At 47.0% G+C, this 14,447-nt stretch overlaps 1 protein-coding gene across 1 annotated transcript in view; it reads left to right on the top strand.

The window, feature by feature from the left end:
* Positions 1 to 1,445: 1,445 nt before the first annotated feature.
* PTAC7 (plastid transcriptionally active7) overlaps positions 1,446 to 14,447 on the top strand; it is a 39,245-nt gene continuing 26,243 nt past the window's right edge. Inside the window, exons 1-2 of the mRNA XM_087387436.1 lie at positions 1,446 to 1,891; positions 8,071 to 8,157. Of these exons, the coding sequence (XP_087243562.1) occupies positions 1,607 to 1,891; positions 8,071 to 8,157 (372 nt within the window). The 5' untranslated portion in view covers positions 1,446 to 1,606. The remainder of the gene's footprint in view (positions 1,892 to 8,070; positions 8,158 to 14,447) is intronic.

The raw sequence follows: 14,447 nt of genomic DNA, 5'->3' as shown, positions 1-14,447 counted from the left end.
GGCAAAGGGTTGTCGCACACAATTGAGAGTGCGTAACTGCCTAGCCCACATGGGAGACTCTTCCACACACACCATGCATGTGGGAGGATGCATTTATTGGGAGAGACCCTCTCTCTTGGCTATAAAAGGAGGGGGCTATTCCATGATGGGAAACACTCATTCTTGTAAAGCCACCTAGCTAGTACTTTGATTCCCCCCTCCCCCCATCCTTCCTTTCAAATAAAGCATGACTCTCTTCCCTTGATGTTTCCATCTCTACATTTCACCTCCCATCATGTACATGCTCCTCTTCCCCCTCTCCCTTCCCCCTTGTGGCATGGTCCCTCTCTTCATTCCCACCCCTCTTAATCCTTTTTCCCCACCTATGTTAATGCTTCTTCTCTCATGTTCCCTTTTCCTCTATGGCCATCGAGCGTCGCCATGCCTCGCGTCTAGCATTATGCCTCGAATTCTTTTCTAGTTAATAACACATAAACCATCTCAAGTCCACACACTAAGTAGCTCATGAACAGAATGTGATTCAATAGAGTATACAGAATTATAAACATAATCAATGAGCTGGTCGTTGCTAGCGCCAAAGCTTCAACAAGATGTTGCTCTGGAGTACAAAGCTTGCTAAAGTGATCTTGCCTGATGATTCAATGTGGCAGAAGGCGATTGATATGGGAACGAAGGGAGGGGGCGGGTGGAAGACTTCCTCTCAGGCAGCCTTCCACCCAAACCTCTTAGACAAACTCTCATCCGAACCTCTGGGAACAATGTATGGATGCCCAAAAAGATTCCTTGGTAGTCTGAAACGGTTGCACCCCATTACACACTAGTTGCCTATCGTGGGTTTAAAAAAATTCAGTGCCCACCCATGGGCACGCCCAAAGAAAATGGCAACGATCTACAGGACCCTAAAAACACAATTGATTGGCAGATTTGGCAGCCAAGCTGGGCTGGGCATGGAAGGGCTTGGAGAGGGCAAGACATCGAAATAACTTAGGAGTGGGAGGTTAGGCCCTTGTGTGTGTAATGCGAAGTTTGCCCATCATTAAAAAATTCACCTTTGATTGGTCCCAATGATGGACGCCTCTCTGTGTGTAAACAACCTTAGGCTAGGTTTATTCCAACCAACAACGGCCATCCTTCAAAACGTGGTGTGAAGGGTTGTTGTCCTGGTTGGCTCAATAGCAGGACAAGCTTGGACACAAACACAAAAGATTTGTGTTTGGCTCATGAAGGCCGTTGACTCTGTGGCCAAGTCCTCCAATTGCTACATGATACTCATTTCATCTCCCCTCCAATCACTACGCCAATCACGTGTTGGTGACATAAATTCGTAGCGTGACGACCGCTAGCAATTGTGTACCATTGCACCCATCACACGGTGGTGACATAAATTCGTAACCTGATGATTGCCAGCTATTGTATACCACCACACATGACAACCATCTTGCAATTCTACGGGGCACACCCAGCCACGTGCTACCCAACCTGGAGGTGAAGTCTAATCCGCAAACCACTTGGAGGCTCGTCCCGTACAACCTGAAATCCATCCAGGAGCATACGTTGGGGGTTGGAGGTGTTGCTTAGATAGTCATGCTGGCGTGCAGCTTGTGAGATGGCTCTTATCATTGCTAACGGGAGTTTGGGTCATTTCTTGCCGAAATTTCATGCGAATGTTGGAGCGCCTGCATGTCCCCATTGTATCTACGGGTATTACGTCACATTGAAACGTCCTCCATTCACTATGCGAGCCAAAGCTCTCAGAACCTCGAGAGAGCATCATAATGTTGTCGAGGATTTATGTTTCTTGTCGGGCAAAAGCAGCTTTTATAACCGTTCTACAAACTTGAATCTCTTTGAGGGAGAGGATGCGAAAACAGGGGATTCGGATTTTAAAAAGGTGCACTTTGGACTTTGCATGTATGTAATATATGCTGTAATGTATTCACGTCTACCTGTGCGAACGATGTGAAGTCATAATTCCTATCTTAATAGCATTTCGTTAGGGGGACATATTATCATTTCGTTTGTTCTATTAGTTCAGCTGCATGAATTCTTCAAAGCAACGACATCAGAACATGTTCGAATTTTATTTTACATACATGAAGTGCCGTGCCACATCCATTTCTGGAGGTACTGCAGTTGGGAGTTTTTGGCTCTTCTCGTATTATAATAACTCATCATACAGTTGGGGAGAAGGGGCCTGATAATCAAAGTCAAGGGAGAGGAGGGGAGAGAGCGAGTGAGAATGAAGACAAGGTCTGGGTGGGAGGAGATCAAAAGATTGCAAGACGTAAACACTGGACTGGGAAGGAGGGATAGGACAAGAGAGAACTTTATGGAAAGACACCATGGTATTTGTATATGTTGTTAGATCCTTTTGGACCTCCACTAGACATTAATAATATTCTCTCTCTCTCTCTCTCTCTCTCTCTCTCTCTGTGGCTCTCTACCGGCTCCATGTTGATCAGCTGGCCTCTATTTTCACAAACCTTAGGAGGATAGGGGTAATTGGATAACGTAGTAATGATTTTACCTATATGTACCCTTGTTTCCGGTTTGTTTGAAGATCGCTTTAACCTGAAATTCACTAAAATTGGGGTAACTCCTCTTATTCTAGCTATGTGACCCTCGTTGGGTATCCGCTCAGCTTGACCACTCTCAATACAGAGGCGGTGCTCGATCGATGTCCTCAAGGAGTGGGGGAGGTGGATCCGTGTATATCCTGGTGGGTCCATAAAGCCCTTTGTTGAAATTTGCAAGTAGTGGTCTGTGTAGAAACTGAGCTTGATAGGGAGCTTCCGTGGTGCCAACTAGGTCCTAAATGTGTGTAATAGTCTCGGATGACCTGGTTGACCTTGTAATATGTAAACGGGATGGATGGAGTTTTGACGTTGTAGTGGAAGGGAGGTAACTGGTTCAGTCTATGTGGAGTCCCAAGCTGTCAAACCATCTGCATGTGCGTGCATACTAGCACCTCTGGTCACCCTCTGCCGAGGATGAGGACAAGGCCAACCAAGGAAGCCTAGGTAGCCTTGTGGTGCAAGAGCCATACTGTCTAATGTGGAGCCATACTGTCTAATGTGGTAGAGATATGCGATAACCTGAAAGGCTTCAGACTCAACCATGACTATCTGATGTGGGGTTGAGGGCTTATTGTGAATCATCCGTGAAAGCATGAGAACATGAAGCCTCTTAACTCGATCCCACTCTATTTCTGATAGGTCTAGCCCCCAACAAGGGCTACCATACATACCTACTGGACGAACCAAGAGTCAAAGAGGAGGGTTTGGTTTGGGTTCCTGGAAGTGAGAGTGGAAGCATTGTCGCTCGAGTCTAGCCAATGCGGCGTACCCTCTACTCAAACGGGCTTGGATTGTTGGTAGCATCGTAAGGATCGGGCCGGAGGAAAGGGCTTCCAAGTATGTGTGGGATGCAACCACCTCAACTAGCAGCCCTCCTAGTCTGAAATGTTCTCCGGGCATGGCTGCTTGGGATGTGTTGAAGATCATGACCTGGGTTTACCAAGGTTGACCTTCAAATCATGTGTCTCAGTGCTCACAAAAGGTATGAAGTGCATCCAAGTGTCGCTGGAAACCCTAACCTGAGGAAGAGAGTAAGAAGACAGCATCTATGTACAGGAGAATCCGGAGCAAGGATCCTACCAGGGAGCAGCCAGCCCCACCTAAAGTCCCATGGTGATTTGATCCCAATGGCGCTCATGATCTCCTCTATCCACACTACACCTGTCCGAACCCGACATGGACTCTCTCATAAAGTGCCATGACTGCCCAGGTGACCTGGTTGTAGGAGTAAGCGTTTGGCCGTTGGCATTGTGTCAAACGCCTTGCGGAAATCCACAACACAACAGTAAACTCTGTTTCCGTGCTTTGGCCTCCTCGATAACCCCTGAGAGTTAGTATGTGATCCATGGTCCCGCAATCTATTCGGAAGCCTGCCTGTTGCACGGCTTAAAACCCTATGGTAATCTCGCTTCATTCTGTGTAGTGCTTAGCACTGAAGGGATTCGAACCCGGTAGCTTCAACTTAGCTATCAGTGCGAGAAAAAGCTTCTAGCAGGGGAAAAGCTTTAGGTTCTGCTTCTGCCGAGGGAAAAGCAGAGGTGAGTGCCAGGGGAAGCTTCAGGTGACCAGTCTCTTGCGAGCTATCGAGCCTGCGAGTACATTCCTGAAAATTCCAGTGGAACCGGCTTCCCTTCATGATCTACCCATCTTTGGATTACAGTGCCTTACCGTCCAACTTTAACTCTTACCTTCCAAAGGGATCTCTAGCTGTAGAAAGTCTTGGCTGGTTCCCTGAAGCTCTGCAACCAGGCTAACCTTTGTGTCAAGTACTAATGTATAGATCTTGGACACGACATGTCCAATCATAATGGTCTAATAGTTTTCCAGGCTTATGGGATCTCCTGTCTTGTGTATGGGGGTGATGGTGGGTCGTAACACTTACTAGCATCATAAATAGCTTGCTTTTCTTCAGCTGTCATCTTCAGCCGAGCCTTTGTCTTGCAACAAAGCGAGCCTTAGTGGGCTGTTCAAACCTCTTGAACTTTGTAGGGGCTTCGTGCTTGCTGGCCTTAAACTTTTGAGCTTCCAAGTTGCTGCCCTTGAACCCTGAAGTCTTTCCTTGCAAGAGGCGCTTCTGATGTGCTGAAAGAAGATAGGGGAAGGCGAAAAGAAGGGGAGAAGGAGAAAAAGAGGGTGGAAGAGGTGGCAAAAGAGAGGGAGGGGGAGGGGGAGGGGGGGAGGAGCTATGGCAAGGGGAAGGGAGGCGCGAGGCATTGAGTAGAAGAGAATACTCTAGTCTTCGATTCTTTCCCAGAGTCCTTAAAGAAAAGAGAAGAGACTTTGCCTGAGGATCCGGGAAAAATTCAGCTTGTGTGTTTGTTTGGGAATTTTAACTCTCGCTGCCCATTCTCTAAGATAAACCTGTGCTTGTGTTTCCTTCTGAGTGATAGTGCTCGTATCATTTTGATCCCATTCGAAATTGGAAGTATTTCCTTCTTGAGACCTCTCCATACCCTGCGCTTTTCTCATAATGGCTGCAAGTTGAAGCTTGAGCTCTCACACAAGTAGTAGATTTGCTCCTGTGGGTCTCACATAATCCTCCTCCTTTGGTATCTTTTGGCATAGGAGGTGGGTGTTGATAAGGCTGCAATGGCTGAATACAAAGGCTTGCTTACCGGGGTCGAGGTTGTGCGCACGCGCGCGCGCGCGCACACACACACACACACACACACACAACCTCGACCCCAATAAGCAAGCCCTCGTGTTCAGCCATGTTGAAACAGATGGTGCCTAGATGACTTCAAGCTATTCACCCATATGAGGGAGACAGTTGGAGGATACTAGTACCTAGAGTGCTCAAGTTCGAAGGCGGGCTCGTGATTGAAGGAGGTTGTGCTATCAAGTGATACCTTGGATGGACCTGTGTACCAAATTGGTGTGCTTCTGTAGAATTGGACTCGGCGGAGCAGGAGGCAGAAAGCGATATCAACACCGCAATGATCTAGAGGGCTACGACAGAGGAGCTACTAGAGCATCTTCATCAACGGAACAACATTGGGCCAAGATTTGTCGATGAGAGGTGGTGTTGGGATTGCAGAGGTCACCTCCCCATCTGAGAGCCCCCAAAAGAGGAGTGCATTGGGGGGGTGGACCATAGTACAATAGAATTAGGTTTGGGGCTGCCACATGTGCAGCAAACAGGCTGCCATGTGGGCAGCACAAGGAGAGAGATTTCTCGTAGAAGAAAGCCACTATTGAGGGCAGATCTGGCGCAGAGAGTTATTTAAATGCTGTCCACTGATGGAAGGGGCAGATCTGCACAGGATTTACAGAAGAGAAAGAGGCGTCCACATCAGTGATGACATGAGCAAGGGTATGGGACTGTACGGATGCCTGCGTCAGCAGTACGGAGAGGTACAGCAGGCTGTATGGAAGGCTTTGGAGCAGATCTAGAGCCTGGCAGAGGCCTGGCAAGATGCAGGTGTGCAGCAACATGGAGGAAGAAGAATCGCGCAGTTTTGGGCAAGCTTTGGGCCTGCTATATGGCTAGAACCAGGGTGGATTTGGGCAAGCTTGCCTAGGGCCAATGGCAGCCTGCCACATGGCCAAGTAGGGCCAGCCAAACATCCTTTCAGGGTTTTCAAAGTTGTTTCTAAGTGATGTTTAACTAATGGAAGTGGCTGGAAATGATGCATTATGGCTGTGAATAGTGTGGAAGTCCAGTTAGTTACGGTTTACTACCCTTTAGTTTACTGAAGGCCGGTTTCAGTGGTTCCATTGCCGGGAAAATCACCATCTTCCCATAGAGGTGAGTCCTGGTAGTGTTGGGAAAAGAAAGCCTTTGCTGCACTTTTATTACAGCCACACACTTCAGCCATAATGGTTGACACAGGCAGTGATCGGGCGGATAGGCCATGGGATGAAGAAAGGGAAGAAGAAGAGCAGAATGCTGGGGTGCAGGATAATGAGGAACAGTATGTTCGCTCTTTTTAAGGTGCAATCGGTAAGTGCAGTGGGCACCCTCAAACAGTTAACTCGGAACCTGGCTGAGATTTTGAATGCGCTCTCCCGGAAGGAAAAAGGCAGCCAAAAAGAAGTAGAGGAAGTAGAGAAAATACTCATCGTCATTCACCCCCTAGTGGACAGCCACCTGTAATACCCTCAGTTGGTCTTGGGATGGAAATCACCTACAGGCCAACAATTTTCAGTCCATTAATCAAGGACAGCAGACTTTTCTCCTCTCAATGATGCACCCAGGGTATTTTGGAGGAGGTTCTATCTTCCAGGCCATGGTTGGACAGCCTACAGAGGGGATGGATATGCCTGGAACTTACTTGGCAAGCATGCAGCCTGGCATGCAGAATTTTCAGCAACCTATGATGGGATGTATGCAGGCAGGTAATGCAAACATTATGAATGCTAACATTGGAATGCAGCCCGTCGGAATGCAAATTGGAATGCCTGGAATGATGGGTGGTCCAATAAAAAATGCCTCAGATGCAGGGAATGGGACTTGGAATGGTCAACCCAGCCATGGGAAGTGGCGGTAATGCACAGAGAATGGGACAGACAATGGCACCTCCGTTTTTGCAGCCACATGTGTATGACAATGTTGCACCCAAGGGCAAGTTGAAAGACGTCAAAGAAGGTGGGGCTGCAGTCAAGTTTGAGACCTTCAATGGAATGCAGGACAGGTTGAAGGCCTTGACCTTTGTATAGTAGTTTGATGCAGCATATGCTGGTGGCAACTTCACAGAGTCATCAAAAGTAAAAAAGGTGCCACCTTTCTCAAAGGCAATGCGCTTCATTGGTGGACCAACTTGCTTTTACAGGGTAGAGCTCCTTTTCTGAGGTTCTTGGTTCTCCTTGGCCTCCTTTCGCCCCCTTTTTTGCCACCCCCTCCCCCTTTGGCAGCGCAGCGTTTGTGTTTGTCCTTACTAAAGACCGAATCTTGGTGGCGACCCTTGGTCTAGAAAGAGGGGCTCTCATGGCAATACCCTTGGCTCCCCAAGCCGCTAAGGTTCTTCTGTCGCCACCTGTCTAGACAAGCAATAGGCAAAGTAGGCAGTTTAGTCACTCCAAGACAGAGCATTTGGTGGGTAGGATAGTTGGACTCACTCCCACGAGGAGTCAGATGCGCGGTTGGATTCACAGGAGGTTGGCATTAAAGGGTGGCCAGATCGAGGAGGTCACCATCTATGGGAGAGGTGTCTTTCTTCCTCTATTGAGCTCCCCCGAGACCAACTTGGCCCTGGTGGAGTAGTGTCCCCTCTTCCTCGGCCCACATCTTGTGTACTTGGTCCCAGGTACCATGGGTTCATAATCGATGATCAATGGCATACTGCTCTTTCTCTCGCTGTGGCTTATCTTTTGTAAGTTTTAGCTTAAATTGATGCGCAAATATATTCAAAATCACATGTTGTACTTGTGTAGAGAATTTTCTAATTAACAAATGCATCGTTCATAAAGAAAAAAGTGCATTTTGATTGGGAATTTTTTTAAGTTTTGAAATCAAGGGATTTTTTATTGAGTTTTGGTTGCTTTTTTTCTGCAGAAAGAACCATTCAGGCTGGAATTAAATGCGAGAAAAGGTACTGGGAGTGGTCCACAGTCTCGTAGACTACGTCGGCGACGGCGCCTGGTACATCATCGAAACCCTCTTTTGAAGAAAAGTTTAATGCTTACATCTTCATATGTTACAGTCTGGCATTGGCTAATGGGTGAGGTTGGTTCGTGCCAGATCTATATCTTAGGACATAGGATGACAAAAAAACCTGGGGTCATATCGAAATTTGTCTTTGAGGTTAGCGGAAATACTATTTGTTGGGTCGATGTCCAGAGTATGGATTACTGATCTTCTGATGGATGCCAACTTGTTGGCGCATTCTAATATGTCAAAGACAATAACACAGGGTCGATAAAATAAAATATTTAGAGAAGTGTTGCAGGTTCTCGTGCTATGCATTGTATATATGCTCCACCATGAGCACCTCACACATAGATAAAGCCAGCCACAAGAGACATGGATTTTGTCTGCTCATTACTAGCTGTCAAAACATACATTTCTTCAAAAGGTGCTGCTTTTGTTAGAGTGACATCTCATGATGTATAAGAGTGAGGGCTTCTTTGTGGGTGTGCCCGCCCTATGTGACTATAGAGTAGGAGGGGGATGGACACGTACCAGGGTTGCATCTTTTGCCAAGGTGTCATGGAGGATACAGCTAGTTCTAGGGCTAATCCCAGATGTCAATGGCTGCGCCAGGGTACAACAGAGGCTCAAGGGTGTTGGTACAGCTATGTACGGGGAGATTAGGGGTCCTCTTGACCCACCTTGCTGTCGCGTGGAGCCGCCCTGCTACAGCCAGTTCCAGGCCCAGGATTGGGGGCCAACTTGGCCACCCACCTGGTGGAGTGACTCGATCAGCCTAGATGGGTTGCCACCGATCAGACCGGACCCCTTTTGTTGGGTCAGCTGACCTTTCAGTTGACTCAGGTTGGCCTGCATAAGTAGGCCGAATCTAGAGGATTGGGGGCTATTTATAGCCCCCCCCTCTACCCTCTTTCATCAATTGTTCTATGAGGTTTTGGCCCATCAGTAGAGCGATTTTTTTAAAATTTTGGTGTAGCATATCTCTATCTCCATCGCATCTTTCCGTGCAGGTGAGTTTGCTGTTTTTTCTCTCAGTTTGCTGTTCACAACTCTGCTGCACTTTCACATAGTATTAGAGCAGCAACATGAGTAGACCGTTAGACCGGGAGAGCTGTAGAAGCAAGCATTCAGTTCGTGGGAAAGTTGCTGCTGTTTGGAGGCGCATATGTTGATTCGTGGAGTATTGTTTGGGTCCATATCCTACCCTCCCTTGCTGCATCATGCTACACAATTAGCCACGTATGCCCTCAAGCCATTTGTTGCCACTACTCACTCAGGTTGTCGACTCCCCACGAGGCTCTACTTTCCAACAATTCCAGCAAAGCAAAGAAGTCTTCCCAATCAGACTGCCTTAGGGAGACATAAGCTCGCAGCATGTCTTCCAAAATCTGATTAACCCGCTTAGTCTATCCATCAGATTCTGCATGATGAGCTAAACTCATGCTGAGCTGAGTATCTAACTTCTTGAATGCAGCCCACCAGAAATGCCTAGTAAACTTAGCATCCCTGTCACTGACTATTTCAGCCGGTAAGCCATAAAGACTAAACAGCTTCTCAACAAACAAGTGAGTAAGATGGGTGGCTTAATAGTCTGTCTCATAGGTATGAATCTAGCCAATTTGGTGAGTCGGTCAACGATTACCCAAATTGCATCATGCCCACAAGAGGTTCGTGGTAGACCTTGTTGGGGTAAAGGCACATTGCCACCCCTTTTATTAAAGATATGACACCTATGACTGTCTTAAGACAGTCATAGGGGGAAAAACCTAATCCTAATAAAACTTAAGAGTTTGTGGTGTGGCTCATCACTTCACACCCGCACATTTTGGAGTCTTCTCTCTCTCACTCTCTCCCTCTTGTACTTCTCCCACTCACCTTCTCCCTTCAACTGGTATCAGAGCCAGCCTCACTCCCTTCCTACCCCTGCCTACCCCTCCCTCTCCACTCCGTCTACCCACTCCCTACCTCTTTGCCCTAGTGGCCAGCAGGGCTGCAGCGAGGCAGCGCAACAGCAACGCAGGGCAGCAGCCAGCGTGCATCGCGGGCCAGCGGGACAGCAGGGCGGCAGCGCATCGCGCAGGGCAGCGCGGGCTGCAGCAGGCAGCGCATCGCGCAGGCGCAGGCGCCATTTCGTGCGCCGTACAACAGTACGGACGTACGTCGTCCGTACATCCGTACGAACAGACGTCGGCCGTACAGCCGTACGGACAGCCTTCTACCGTACAGTACGGATCGCCGTACGGACTGTGACAGGGAGTTGCTTCCGGATTTTTTTTTTTCGACAGGGAGGTGCATTTTCTAGTTTGGATCTGCGTCTATTCTTCTTCGTCAAGATCTGCAGCAAGGGAAGTACATTTTTCGGAAATCTTCTTTTCTGAACCCTGCAGAAGTACAGCAGGTACACAGGTACTCTGCACGAGTACACTGGTACAAAAGTACAGCAGGTACATCAGTTTTTTTTTGGGAGAAAAAGCGAGGAGATTTGGATTTTTCCCGAGGTGCACTGAATTGCGTGAAGTACAGCAAGTACTTTTCCCGAGGTGCATTGTATTGCGTGAAGTACAGCAAGTACTTTTCTTTTATTTCCCTCCTGCTTGGAGGAGGACTTGTGCACATATATCGTAATTTATGCATCTGACAGAGGATATATGCTTTTACTGGGTTTGAATCTCAGTTTACGGGTGAGCAGATCATAGGGCTTTTGCCCAGCAGTTGATGCTTTGTATGCCTTGAGGTAGTGTGGTGCCAGAGTGCACACTTTTGTCTCGATTTCCGCAGTGTGGAGGTGACATTTTCTTGCAGGTCACATTTCTTGTGCAACACTCAGAGAACCTCAGTTGAGCCACGCTTGGCCAGGGCGCATCGAGTTTACTCGGTCCCTAACTGTCCATCGTTGACAGTGCTCAAAAGGTTCCTCATTGAGTGTTTGTACGTTGGGATCTGTGTATGTCATTTCTACACAGGGCAGTATTTGCATTACACTGTTAGTTGATTTTGTCAGAGAGATTTGCACATTGTATGCCTTATCCCTCATTGTTGAGGTTGTTTTCACTTGGTACAAGTGTCAGATCAAGGGGCTTTTGCCCAAATTTTGCTTGAGATCACTTGGGTTACTGTCAGAGATCTTCAGATGCATTTTATTCCCTTGGCAGAAGGGTAATTTCTTGGGATTTATCCCATTTTCTGTTGCAGGTTTTGTGACAGGCTGAAGTGTCTGGAGCTCTTTTTTTTTCGGTAAACAAAACAGTATATGCCAAGTGGTTTATGCATATTAAATCAGTGCAATACCTCATCTGAGGTGGGAGAAGTGATCAGGACAGCAGTGCAGCAGTGTTTACAGCAGTGTTTTGTGCTTTGTCAGCTGTTGATGCACTGTTAAAGCACTTGTGGAGCAGCTACTCATTCTGAAATTACTGTTTTTTAATGCCTATTTGAGCACGGTACAGTGTGTCAGAAGGTACAGTAACTGGACAGAAATTTTCTGTTGTGCTGCAGATTTTCTGACAGTAAAAAACAGCACTATTGTGAGTGCTCCTGGCTCTTGATAGAGCAGGTTTTTTCTGAGAAATCAGAATTTTATTCAGTCTTTCTTGACTTGGAGGAAGTCAGGTACTTTCCTTATCTGATATGGCATCAGGGGGAAGTGAACCATCAATTCTGAACATAAAGAAGTTGGAAGGGGCACACAATTATGCATTATGGGCAGAACAGTGTTTGAATGTACTTCTGCTTAAGAAGATTTCTAAGCCCATAAGGGTGAAGGGTGTCAAGCCATCTGACATGACAAATGATGACTGGGAAGAGCTTGATTTGTCCGCAAGGGCAGCTATCATGCTTACTATTTCCGATACTCTTGTGTTCAATGTTCAGGCTGAAAAGACCTCTTATGGCCTATGGCAGAGGCTAGCTGAGTTATATGCCCAAAAGAGTTCAGCCAGTATGGTTTATTGGTTGAAGAAGCTGGTTGATCTTCGCATGAAGGAAGGTACAGCTATGACCTCACACTTGAGTGAGTTCAATGCCATCTTTACACAGCTTATTGCACAGGGATTGAACCTTGATGAGGAGTTCAAGGCTACTTTCTTGTTGTGTACCCTCCCTGAGAGTTGGGACACTTTTAAGACCACCCTGTCAAATTCGAATGTCACTCTTATGTATGCTGATGTAGAGAGCTCTCTCCTTATGGAGGAGATGAGCAGGAAGAATAATGCGAGCAGCAAGTCTTCAAATGCCTTGCAGGTACAGGATAGAGGCAGGACTCAGCAGAAGGGCAGATCTGCTAGTAAGTCCAAATCCCGCAGTCAGTCCCGTGGTAAAAAGGATATTGAATGCTTTTATTGTGGCAAGAAGGGACATGTGAAGTCTAAGTGCTTCAAGTTCATACGGGATCAGAAAGCCAAAAAGGCTGAAACAAAGGATGCAGGCAGTGGAAGCAAAGGCAAAGGCAAGGCCAAGGTAGATGACTTGGATGCGGTGAATGTTGCAGCAGAGGACAGTGACAGTGACAGACATGAGGTATTATGTTCTTCTGCTGTAATTGCACATACCTTGGTTATTGATGGCCATGACATGCACACCTGGCTCTTGGATTCAGGTGCTTCTTTTCATGTTACTCCTCATAGGGAGTGGTTTACTTCCTACACAGGTACTCATGGAGTTGTTCACCTTGGGAACAACTATGCATGTCAGATTGCAGGGATTGGCAGTATACAGATAGTGTTCCCTGATGGACGCACATTTATGCTTGATGGTGTTCGCCATGTGCCGCAAATCAAGAAAAATCTAATTAGCACTGGCTTATTGGATGACAGTGGTTACCACACCACATTTGGGGATTCCAAATGGGTGATTACTGATGGCCAGGTTGTAGTGGCTGAGGGTTTTAAGAGTGATACCTTGTACCCTCTTTATGTTTTCAGTGTGGGTAATCATGTTGTTGCCATAACCGAGCTGCCAAAGGTTTCATTGTGGCATAGCCGGTTGGGACACATGTCTGTTAAAGGAATGCAAGAACTGTCACGTTTGGGTTATCTGCCGTCTCTTTCTTTTTCAGATTTGCCTACTTGTGATCATTGCATATTTGGCAAGCACTCTGTGACTCCTCATAAGAGGAGAACTCCCCAGAATAGAGCACCGCCGCTTGATCTAGTGCACACTGATTTGTGTGAGATGCCACAGTTATCACTAGGGGGTGCAAAGTATTTCATTACTTTTATTGATGATGCCACACGCAGAGTGTGGGTCTATTTCTTGAAGCATAAAAGCGATGCCTTAGATGCTTTCAAGAAGTTTGTCGCTTAGGTTGAGAATCGGGCAGGTCGCAGGCTGAAATGCCTCAGATCCGATAATGGGGGTGAGTATGTGTCACATGCTTTTGTGCAGTTTTGCGAAGCTAAGGGCATCAAACAGGAACTCACAGCCCCTCATAATGCATCTCAAAATGGTGTAAGTGAGCGAATGAATCGAACTATTCAGGAGAAGGTTCGATGTATGTGATGTATGTTGTCTTATGCTGCATTGCCCCATGGCTTTTGGGCAGAAGCCGTGCAAACAGCAGTTCACATTATTAACAGGTCGCCAAACAAGGCTTTGGAGTTGAAAGTGCCAGAGGAAGTGTGGTCTGGCAAGCCACCCTCATATAAGCATTTACGTGTATTTGGCTGCGAGTTCTTTGCTCATATACGCAAAGAACTGCGCACCAAACTGGAGCCAAAGTCTATCAAATGCATCTTTATGGGTTATGGTGACGAAGGTGAAATGGGGTACAGGTTATGGGATCCCGTTAAACGGAAGATTATACGCAGCAATGATGTCATCTTTAAAGAGGATAGTGTACACAAGGAACCCGTGCAACCTATGGAATACAGGAGGGTTATTTATGATGATGTTGGACAGCAAAGATTGCCCTTTTATATGCAGCAGCAGGCTGCTGCAGATAACCCTGTTCAAGAGGGTATACAGGCTGAAAATCAGCCAGATAATTTTGCCAATGATGCACCACTGGATATGCCAGCAGATGGGGCTGTAGAACAGCCAGATATGGTGGTACAGCCACCCGTCATGCATGATGAACAGGCTGGACAGCAGCCTAATCCGGAACATTTTTTTAGGAGGAGCACCCGTGTACAACGGCCTCCTGCCAAGTTTGTTCCAGGAGCCAATAATGTGGCTGATTTTATCATGCTGACAGATTGTGGTGAGCCTTCCAGCTTCAAGGAAGCTATGGGAAGAACAGAGAAAAGGAAGTGGGAGAAAGCCATGCAGTCAGAAATGGACTCCCT

The sequence above is a fragment of the Dipteris shenzhenensis genome, chromosome 16 (assembly GCF_047967505.1).
Source record: "Dipteris shenzhenensis isolate YYH24624 ecotype China chromosome 16, Dip_SZ_1.0, whole genome shotgun sequence".
NCBI lineage: Eukaryota > Viridiplantae > Streptophyta > Polypodiopsida > Gleicheniales > Dipteridaceae > Dipteris > Dipteris shenzhenensis.
The sequence above is the reverse complement of the archived record's forward strand: the minus strand, read 5'-3'. Positions and strand labels throughout refer to the sequence as shown.